General features: G+C 35.8%; 1 protein-coding gene across 1 annotated transcript in view; it reads right to left on the reverse strand.

The window, feature by feature from the left end:
* Positions 1–12069, reverse strand: part of LOC126760251 (serine/threonine-protein phosphatase 2B catalytic subunit 3) — a 28104-nt gene continuing 16035 nt past the window's right edge. Inside the window, exon 2 of the mRNA XM_050475737.1 lies at positions 1–5876. Within this exon, the coding sequence (XP_050331694.1) occupies positions 4027–5754 (1728 nt within the window). The 5' untranslated portion in view covers positions 5755–5876 and the 3' untranslated portion in view covers positions 1–4026. The remainder of the gene's footprint in view (positions 5877–12069) is intronic.

Below are 12069 nucleotides of genomic sequence, written 5' to 3' on the forward strand. Positions count from 1 at the left end.
TTTGGTTTTGTTACTTAAATTTTTAAAAATTTTATAAGGGATTGCATTAAGATTTGTATACCGTTAAAAGGTAATTTCTTGCTCGCAAATATTTTTTTTGTTTTTTTTGTTTTCTTTTGGTTTTGCTATTTGTTGTTTTTATAATAATTGTTTATTCCTTTTTGCATGACTTTTTAATGCTTTGCAATATGATTTGGATTGTTATTAAGTTATTTTTGTTTATTTTTTTTACGATATACGTAATTAATATGTAACTTTTACAATAAAATTGAAAAATTTTTAAGATTTATCTAGAAATGAAGATGTGCTCTCTGCTACTTTGCAATTTTTGTTTTTTTTTTATTTATGGCGTTCTCGATTTTATTTTTCTCACAATATATGGGTTCCCTCACTCAAACTACCTTTTTGTGTATAAGTTTTTACGCTTGATGCTTAAGCGACTCTTTTTTCGCAACATTCTCTGACGAATACACACTTTTTCATAATAATTTCCTAATATGTATATTTGTTATATATATGTATGTATGTATGTATGCTATATTTTGATATTATGTGTTTGAATTACTTGTTGTTTTACTTTACTATAGAGACTTTCACAGCTGCTTTTTGCTATAAAAATGGTAAAAAAGAAAAAATATTTGAAAATTAATGAAAATATGTTTTTCCGTTAAATTGGAAACGTAATTAATACAAATGTTAAATTTTGAGGCATTAAATAAGTTAAATATTATTTTATTATTCATATGTAGTGAACAAATGATCCATCATGTGTAAGTAATGTATAGCAGAAAACAAATATAAACTTTTCCTTGGAAATTTTCATTAAATATGCAAAATTACTATATTTACGTAACGAAAATATTGAGATTAGATTTCTTGGAAATGAAATGTAAGAACTCCTTCATGGTACTTTTAAAGATAATATCTTGAAAAAAGGAAATTTATCATCTTTATCACAATATTGTTAAGTTTAAAAACTCGAAATTTGTACTTTCTAACAAATTAAAAAAAAATATTTGTTTTAACCAATTTTAGCTCTGTTCTTTTACTCCTTTTTATAAGTTTTATAATTTACTTTTATTTGACATTGATCATCGATCATCTTATGTACATATGTACATCGTTAAATTTTCTACTCGCGATCTAAAAAAAATAATAATAAATGTACCAAGAAATGTAGTATCTCTGTCACAATATTGTTAAGTTTTCAAACCCGAAACTTCTACTTTTGAACAAATTAATAAAAAGTTTGTCTCAAACAATTTTAGCTCTGTTCTTTTACTGCTGGCTATAAGTTTTTCCATTACTTTTTCGATTCGCAAATCAATTTATTTGAAATTGATCATTGCAGTTTGTTCGCTCATTAGTTAAATATGAAATGCATCGTTAACTTTTCTACTCGTGATCCAAAAAAAAAAAACAAAACCAATTTCTAAAGAATTTTTAAATATTTTGAAAAACAAATTACGTTAATTTAGAAAGAAAATAAATAAATAAAACTATTAAAATTATTTTGGCTAAAGTAATTATGTATTCTATTTGGACAGACAAAACTTGCGAAAATTTATTAGTCAATCATCACTGTTCACAAATTGAATTTATAAATTGTTTCTTTGAAAATATATTGGGCCAATTTAGAAAAAAAAATGTTAATACAAAATTTATTTAAATTTCCCTCTCTAAAGCTATTATCAATAACAAAATTCAAAAAAATTTGTATCCAATCATCACTGATCACAACCTAACCTTATACGTACTTAGCTGTTATCGCAACAACATTTCTTGCCATATTGCTTTATCAAACTTACGATCAAGATTTGTGAGTGCCATCAATTAATATATTCATAAATCAAAACTAATTTAAGTAGCTCATAAATTAGCAAATTGAAAAATTTTTAATTAAATACATTGCTATTTGCTTAACGAATTGTAAACAAAACAAAAATATTAAAGTCGATAACGATAACCTAACTGCATTCTTTTACCTGCGTACACCTCGTGATTTTTGACAATAACAAAATAAAAATTTAACAATATTAAACAAACTTTGCGAAAAACCAGACACTTAGATTTTTTTTGTAAACTCAAAAAAACTTTTTGCAGCGCTTGTCTCTGGTTAATTTTGTGTATTCGTGCAATGGGTTTAAACTGTTATATCTTTGCTGTACTTTGGGCGATATTTAAAGTTATATGTACGTATTTCTATAATGTAAAGTACTTCAAATTGCTATAAGTTTTATATTTATATTTAATAATTATGAATTAATGAAAAAGTATGTATGCATGTATTTTGTTTTTATTAACTTAGCATTTGCTTTGCTGATTGCGTTGATAGTTTCAACATATTCTCTTTGTTTTGCAAATATTTTTTTTTTTGTATTTTTGTTGTATTTAACTTATTCATTTATTATTTATTTGATTTTATTTATTTATTTAGCTTTAATCTTAATTGTAAATTCACATTTCAGTTATAAGTAAATGTAATATTATTTAAGAAAAATTTCATTAAATTCTTATAGTAGATAGTTACATTTCGCTTACATAGAAAGAAAATTATACAAAACCAAAAATGATAGTCTCTATTCATTGATTAACAATTAACTAAACAGTTTTTAATGCGATCTGCACACAATTGGTTAACAATCATTCTTTATTCATATATTCATATTATGCATAGTATTTGTAAATATTAATTTGTAGATCAATATAGATTACATGTAATCATTATAAAAATACCAAAATAAAAATTGCTAAGCTTTATGATTATTTCGAGATTCTTTTTCGGCTCGGTCTAAGTAATTGAGAGTTAGATAGATACAGAGAGAGAGAGAGATAGAGAGAGAGAGAGAGATAGTGTGTGAGAGTTAGGCAATATGCAGTTATACATGTATAGAGCGTAGTGAGTGCCGTTGGACAAACTTCTTATAACGAGAGTATGCACTGTTTCGCTCCGCATCGCTAGAAAGTAGAAAATTTGTATATATGTATCTTATAGATACTACATATATACTACGTATGTATGTATGTAATCAATTTTAGCAACAACATCCCTGCCAGTTTAACGGGGTGTACACATACTATTTCTTTAACTACATGTTAACTAAAATATATATATTTTTTTACAATCAATAAATCGCTTTACAAGTACGTTTATTCTTCTAATTGTTAGGCATTTTTGGAAAATGCATACACATATGACTTAGATAAAATATTTATGTATTTATATGTAGGACCGAGCGAACAGAACGAATAAAGGCAGCAATTACATATGTATGTATGTATGTATGTATGACTATACTGAAGATGGCACGTATAAGACCACAAAACGATCACCAGATGAGTGTGCACGGCGCCGACGCCAACAATGCGTGAAGCTCCCTCCTGCACACACACGCCCTCCTGTCCGAAACAAATACATCCATGCTTATGGCTATGTGTCGGGCGGGCGTGTATGCACTTGAACTGCTCGTATTACATACTAACGGGAAATACAACATATTACCATTATAGCACGGATCACCAATGCAATTGTGCATCGCCGACGCATGCGTTCACAGTTTCAGTTACATTGAAGAAATTAGCGTACGACCGACCGTGCATCGAAAGTAGGACGAGATGAAATAACAACGACGAGATATTTATTAAATTTTCTATGTACTTCTTTCATTTCCTTTTTTCTGCTTTTGTTTTCATTTATATTTAATTTAATTATGTTTAATATTTTCCTCTTCTTCTTTTTCTTCTGTTATACTTTTGACACAACTCCACGCTTCATTCAATTTGTATTTTGATATTTCATTCTTTTCAACTTTTGAATTGTTTCTTAACTTAAGAGTTACGCTCATTTCATCGCTTCTTCAAATATTTGCACCACTCGTGACTGGGTGGCTAGACCGCTCGTTTACTCGTATATATGTATTACCCGTAGTACAACAAACACAATGTTATTATGAAACGTAACGTTGCAATCGGCCGCTTAGGCTAAATACAGACATACATGGCTACTAAAACACTACGGACTTAGAATTATCCATTGATTGCATTCGCATTGGCGTTGGCATTGGCATTCGCCGCTGCTGCAGCGGCAGCCGACAACGACTTTTGTCCCTCCTCGGCGGGCGATGGCGTCGAGTCGCGTCGCGGCGGCATGCGCTCGTTCACAGCATCCAAACCCTTGGCTTCGGCAAACGAAGTGATCTTGTGATTGGGCGAGAAGCCTTGCATCGCATTCTTCAACGACTGCTTGCCACCGGATAGTGCGCCCAAAGGCAGTGCACCGGTTGGTGTGAGTCCCTTCAATTGCAGTACCGACTCAGATTCTTCACGTAAGACTGAGAAGACACGTGCCATTTTACCAATGGCACGTATCTTATTTCGAATGACTTCCTTGCGTAACGCCGCTTCGTCATCGGACAACGGCTCTTCACTCTCCTCGGTCATGAGTTCATCGTCCGAGCAAATATTCAATACATTCACCAGCATCTCAGTCACTTTCTCGCCTACGAACGGCAACGACCAAGTAAATACGTCCATGAAATTGGGAAGCCAGTAAGGATGTGGAGAACAGTTGAACTGTCTGATGTTCATTACATTATTTTCATATTTCAACACCGCCGCTTTGTTGTTGTACACATCCAAATAATTCGGTGCCGAGAAGATGGTAATTAGCGATGGGAACCCAGTGGTTTGACTTTTGCGATACATGCGATAGCCGGCGTCCTGCGCCTCGTGTGCACGTATAATCGATAAAAGATTGTTATTTTGCAAAAAGTCACAGCATGCTGCATAACTGTAGAAATACGAACAGCCGCGCACAGAGTTGTGCGTATAGAAGTCGGAATTTTTCTCATTTCCAAAATCTTCCAACGGATCTGACCACAACAAATCGCACATAGGTCCGAAAGCTGGTGGCTCCTTAAATCTATCCAAACGACGTATATCCTCGAGTTCGTGGATTTCCGGTGACAAACCACCGTGGACACACAGAAATTGTTGATTCATTAGTGCCGCTAGCGGTAAACAATCGAACGCCTCCATGCATGCATCATAAACACGTTCCGAGTATTTGATCTTACACTCTTGTTTGAAAGTGAAGTACTCTGTTAAATGTCGGCATTCGTGATTGCCACGCAGTAAGAATAATGTATTCGGGTATGTGATTTTCAATGACCACAAATACAAAACACACTCAATACTGAAGTAACCTCGATCCACATAATCGCCCAGGAAGAGATACTTGGTGGAGGCGGGTGAACCGCCGATTTCGAACAACTTCATTAAATCATAGAACTGACCATGTATGTCGCCACACACTGTTACCGGTGCCTCGATATCGATCATGGTCTTCTCTTGGCGCAACAAAGCGGCGCCCTCTTGTATAATACGCAAAGCGGCGGCCTCCTCGATGCGTCCCTCGAGTATGAAATGTTGCTTAAGTACGTCATGTTGTGGCTTACCGGTGCGTGCATCAAATACATCGGCCACTGTTAGTTTGCGACTCGGCGGAAAGGGCACACTGTCAATCACGCGTTCTTTGGTCGAGAGACCTGTCTTTTTGGTGGGGCTTTGTTGTGATGGCGTGTCTGAGTTCGCACCACCAGCGCCATTGCCCGCTGCCCCATTGCCGCCGGCCACTTTGTCGTGTATGTTGTTGTTGGTGGCGGTTGTGCCACCTACGTTGGCTGCATTTGGCTGCTGTTTACCATTCTGTTGCGCCACCGGCTGATTGCCCGTGTGCTGTGTAGCCGAAGACATGTTTGTTGCTTCTATTTAAATTCGCTTTGGTTATACGCTGTGACTTGGTGAGCGATTTGCCAGAAACTGTCTGCGGTGCGGCTACTTTTGGCCGTCGCTAGCAGTGGTAATGCACAATCTGCCTGCAAGTATACAAATTTACATATTTTTAGTTGATATGCTTATGCAAATGCCTGCACACTAAACTAATATTAAAAAAAAAAAAATTAAAAATAAAAATAAAAATTTAAAAAAATATTATCTTAAATCGCTTCAGAGAAATTAAATTAAATAACTGTATTATAGAATCATAATTGTATGCAGTGGCTCAGCCAAAGGGGTTTTGTTGAAATGCTGTATGGACGCCTCTCATTGAGTTTATTGAGGTGATGGTTTTGGTCGCCATTTAGTCTCTCATTTTATTTTTATTTGAACTAAATGAGTAAAAAGTATTTTTTTTTATTTAAACTCAGAAATTTAACCTTCGAATATAATGCTTGCACATCTATGTTTGCAGAACTTTATATATTATGCTTCCCTTTCTAAAATCCCGGTGGTGCCTTTGCTTTTGTGTATAGTATATGCTTATTATATATGAACAAAAAGCTCTGTTTCAGAGGGACCCATAATTTCTACCTTAAGCGTGTAATTTAAACATTCACCATATGAGTAATAAGCATGTGCAGTATGTATATTTTCTTTTTAATTTTTTATTCAATTTCGATTTAAAGCAATTTACAGATAAAGTTAAGTGCATTTGTGGTTAATAAATAAATCGCAAACAGATGAACTTTTGCAATCACAAAGGCTACATTCGTATACGAATCGCTTTTGTGGTCGCGATGTTGCTGGCTTGGGAGCCAGGCAAGTAAGCAAAAGCTTTTACTAAGTTTGAATCAATAATATATGTATATAATTTAAGTGATTCTTTGTAAAATTTGCTGAATAATTATTATCAGAAAAATTGTGAAACTGATAGAAAATATATACATATTTATATATTTTTCAGAAATGTTCATTAATGTCATCGATCATTGAGGCTAATTATATGTTTTGTGTGAGGTTGATATAATTGATGTTCTTATATGGTTTTTAAGTAAGGTTCGAAATTGTCTAAGCTGCAACATAGTATGTACCTTCATCTCATACACCACAAACATTTCAAACATTTTGTTATCCATCAGCTTATTTGATTTTGCAGAGAAAATAGGTCATAGCCCCTATAAATACATTTAACATTTGCCTTCTAATATATAAGGTCTGTCGCAAAAGAAACAGGACTGTTAAAAAAAACAACAAAAAATTAATATTTTTCAAAAGTTATATCTTTTTATTCAAAGTAGTTTCCTTGTGCTTCGATATAGCGTTTAGCCCGGTCAATTAGCATTTCAAATGAGTGTTTAAGGTCATTTTTCGGAATGCTCTTGAGAATATCGGTCGTCGCCTTTTGGATAACTGAAATGCCCTGAAACCAGTGTCCTTTGATGGGCAAATGAAGTTTTCCAAATAGGTAAAAATCACAGGGTGAGAAGATCAGGTGAGTAGGGTGAGTGATTAATGGTTAATTTGGAGTTTTTTGTCAAAAAATCAGTGACAAGCGTCGACCGATGACACGGCGCATTATCGTGCAACAGGCGCCAGGACCCTGCCTCACGGTATTGTGGTCGAGCACGACGAATGCGTGACAAAAGGCGCTTCATAACACCAAGGTAAAACACAGCATTAATCGTTTGGCCAGGTGGGACGAACTCTCGGTGTACAATACCATCGGAATCGTTAAAACAAATCAGCATTGTCTTTATTTTTGACTTCTGAAGACGACCGACTTCTGAACGTCATAGAGGTCTTCACGACCTTCTTGGAATCGCTTAAACCACTCATGCACATTACTACGGAATAGGTACTGATCACCATAAACTTTTTTCATCATTTGAAATGTTTCAGTAAACGTTTTCCCAAGTTTAAAACAAAATTTCATATTTGCTCTTTGCATTTTACGACCGATGACCAAAAGCTGCTATCACTTTTTGATCGATAACATCGATTGTAGTTATCCAATTGTCTTAAAATTTCTACGAAATGTCAACAAGAGATCAAACTTTTTATTTCATATACCCATCAACAGGTGGCGCCACCCGAAACAGTTATATTTAAAAAGTTCTGTTTCTTTTGCGACAGACCTTGTACATATAGCGGGCAACGAATGACGGTACCAAAAATAGATAAGAATAGGACTATCGATTCTACTTAGCTCGATATAATGATGAAAGTTATTGCTGGATTTGTATGTATACCTAAAACCAATGGGATTTCGTTCGGAAGAATTTTATGGCAAAGATGCAGCAGGCTCTAGAAGTCCTAGTAGTCTCCAGAGGTGTCGATAATGTTGATAAAATAATAGAAATCGTGAAGTTCGTCCGTCATATATAAGCAACGTTTCGATTGCATGAGCGCTAATCACTATAAAATCCATTCATTCCCGAAGCGATTGGTTACTGACGATGAAAAGTCGGTCACTTATGACACTGAAGTTAAAATGGTCGCGATAAGCCGCCGGAAACGGCGATAAGCCAGGATTAATAGTCAGGAAGGTGTGTGTTTAGTGGGATTGGCAGGGAATCATCTACCATGAGCTGCTCCCTATGGCCAAACTCTTAATTTAGATCTGGTTTGTCAGCAATTGGAACGTTTAAAGTAAGTAATCGCCCAGAAGTGGCCAGGTTTGGCCTATAGGAGTGTTCCGTCTGTATAACGCTTGGCCGCACACATCGATATGGACTCGCCAAAAGCTCCGGGAACTTGGTAGGAATAACCTTATGCTTTCATCAAAGGATTACTATATGTTTCTTTTTACGGCGCATAACTTTGCTGATGAAAAATTCGACTTAACGGAAGCTTTTGGAAATCAACTTTCCCAATTTTTTGCAGATAGGGATAAAGTTTTATATGCGAGTGACATTATGAAATATCGAACAAAACGGTGCATATTTCACCTAAATTCGCTAAAACAAACAACTTTTTAGTAGACCTAATATTAATAATTTCGCCTAACAATAATTTTCCGGGCTCTGTCTTTCTAATTGCAAAATTAAGTATCTCATAATTATTATAATCGGCGGATTCGTGATAAAATCGGTACCGGCCTCCACGGGCATGGAATTTTAAAGCTAATGAGCTTGCGGCAAATGCACAGCGGTTCCTATGTCTTCCTTTGATTTATTTGATTTGCTACTGGGTGGTTAAACCTCACGTGATCTAAGCTACCAGTGGTCAACCGCTACCACACGTCTCAGATGGTCCATCCGTTGAGTCCAATTTTCGATGACTCGTTCGAGAATTTCGACTGGTAACTGGCGAAGTACAAACGTGATGTTTTGCTCCAAGACCTGAATCGAAGCGGGATTGTCCATTCGCTTAGACTTTACACTTTACATATCCCCACAGGAAAAAGTCTAACGGTATGATATCACACGATCTTGGTGGCCAATCCACCGCCACAAAATGTGAAATTATTCGGTGAACAACGAAGTATTCTCTTATAAAATCCATGAATTGATGCGATGTGTGGGAAGTGGCGCCATCTTGTTGAAACCAAATGTCGCCGAGAACACGAGCTTCAATTTCAGGCATCAAATAGTCGGTTTTATGGCGGGATAACGGTCGCCATGGATGATTACGTTCTCACTGGCATCATTTTTGAAGAAATATGGACCGATGATACTACCGGTCCACAAATCACACCAAAACTTTGTTTTTTCTTGACGAAATGGCAGCTTTGGATCGCTTCAGGTTACTTTTCATCTTTTCATCCCAAATGTGGTAAGTTTGCTTGTTTACGTAGCCATTGAACCAGAAATAAGCTTCATCGGTGAACAAAATTTGGCTTGAAAACGTCAGAACTTTTTGTAACTTTTTAAGAGCCCATTGAGCGAAGCGATTTTGCTTGAGATGGTCGAGCAGTTTCAGTTCTTGCACAAGCTGTGTTTTGTGTGCTTTCAATTTAAAATCTCGATTTAAAATGCGCCAAGTCGTTCCATACGTCAGTCCGAATTGCTGCGAATGGCGCCGAATCGACTCTCCACGGTCTTCGTGTACGTTTTCAGCTACGGTAAACAATACGGAACAAAAATAACTTGACAGCTTGATACGACTCACACATGATCTGACAAAAAAGTCTTAAAAAGTACTCGTACCTCTTTTAGGTTCACCCTCTAGTGGTCATACAATCAATGCACATGTGAAGTGTTTCTTCTTATTTTGTTATTAATTTGGCAGAGCCGTCGAAATGTTTAGAATTCTTTGTATCCTTTCAATTTTTGACAATTTTTAATGTACCACTTCTCTGAGACATGACACTGTGCATACACTTGACATAAGTTAATTAAATTGGCAACACTGCCTAATATTTAGATGAATTAAAAAGTGTCAGGTGTTTCAAAACAATACAGCAAAGTGATGTCGCAATGACAGTCCCAGTGCCCGTTCACCATTTGTAGTAAAACTCAACGGCGTGCACAACAAATAATAGGATAGATAAGTGGTGCGGGGCGCTGCCCTTGTGCCTTCCTGCCAAAGTTGTTTGCGGCTCATATCCCTTATTAATTCTAATTATTCATTTAAAAACAGCAATTGCAAATATTTCTTTGTTTGATAAATGCACCATCAATTAGGCGACGCTGTGTGCACTGGCGTCGCTAAGCAAACATATTTGCGATATTTCTCATTAAGCGGTCGCTTATGCAGCGCGACGCTGACATTCGGCATATTTACAATGGCAATGCGGTGTCATAGGCGATTGCATTTTAATCCCGCAAATCCTCTTTAAAATTCACACACACACACACAACCGAACAGCGCAACGGTGGGGGGCAAGGGGGTGGTGGAGTGAGGTGAAATGCAGCAATGCATATTCATTTGCACAAGCTCAAGTAAATTATTTCAATTAATTTAGAACGTAATGAGAGAACGATTTGCTAAAGCACACTTTCGCTCATACACACACAAACATACATATGTATGTGTATAGATGAGCACATGCATGCAGTTGCACGAAGGCGAGCGCACACTTGTTGGCAAATAATATGCACTGCCTACCAAAGTATACAAACTGCTACATATTAATGGACTTATGTACGCATGTGTGTGTTACTGCTTATTTGCTTGTGTGTCTGTGCGTATGTATGTTTGTATGCAAATGTGTTTCTTTTAAACAAATGTGTATTTGGCACCGTTAGCGTTTGCACCCGCATTTAGCGTGTCTATCTATGCACATATGAAATCTATATGAGTGAGTGTGTGTGTTTGTGTGCATATTACTTATACGACATGTGGCCCGCAGCTGAGTAGAAACTTCCATTGTTGAAATTCTCGCAAAACAATTGTGACTTTGTTCTTCGTGTTTTGGTTTTTTTTTGTTTTAATTTTTTTTGGTTTTCTTACTTTTACCGTATAATTTTAAAATAATTTATTTTACTGTTAGTTTTTGGTGGTGTGTTTTCGTCGGCGACATACCTGTGTGCCGTAAAGCCTAACAAACGATGCGGCAACGACTTTCGAATGCACATACAAAACTACATATGATTACCTTGCATTTTCATATATACTTTTCTAACTTTTCTAGGCCTTTGGTCAAGCTGGTCAGCCAACATTCGTTCCGCGCGTGTTGAAATTACACCACAAATGACTCGTTAAGTCGGCCCTGTATGACAAGCAAGATTTTTATGATCACATTACGGTATGATTATGCCCGGTCAGGTGTGTCGGATATATATATTTTTTTATTTTTAATATTACTGCCGTTGGGTTTTCAACTCAAATCACAACGTTTGCTTGTCACGCACATGGTTATGGCGCTTAATGCATACATGAGTGTGTTTCATACCTCCAAAAGCCTGTAAATTCATAAATTGTTTCTATGTATGCGCATGTATGTCTGTCTGCATGTATCTATGGTGCGTAAGACTGCGGTGGAGACGCATAAAAGGTGCAAGATAAATATTTGCTGCTAATTTATTTGTCTCCGGCACAGAATGCAATGTAAATTTTAAGCAAGCAACCATATAGCTGCATATACATACATATATACAATAAAAATGCAATGTAGATGGATTTGACGCACATATTTACAAGCCTATTTGTATACCAAAACAAATGTGCATATTTTTCTCCATGAAGACGTGTGCAAGAGTGCACAAATTGTTTAACTTTCACTCTATTCAATGTAAAACAAAAGACAACAACATTATTGCACAATATTTGGACTATTCGGCAGCTGCTATATATTTTTTATTGTTTTTATACCCTCAACAGGGTATATTAAATTTGACAAGAAGTTTG

Source organism: Bactrocera neohumeralis, chromosome 5, assembly GCF_024586455.1.
Source record: "Bactrocera neohumeralis isolate Rockhampton chromosome 5, APGP_CSIRO_Bneo_wtdbg2-racon-allhic-juicebox.fasta_v2, whole genome shotgun sequence".
NCBI classification, from domain to species: domain Eukaryota; kingdom Metazoa; phylum Arthropoda; class Insecta; order Diptera; family Tephritidae; genus Bactrocera; species Bactrocera neohumeralis.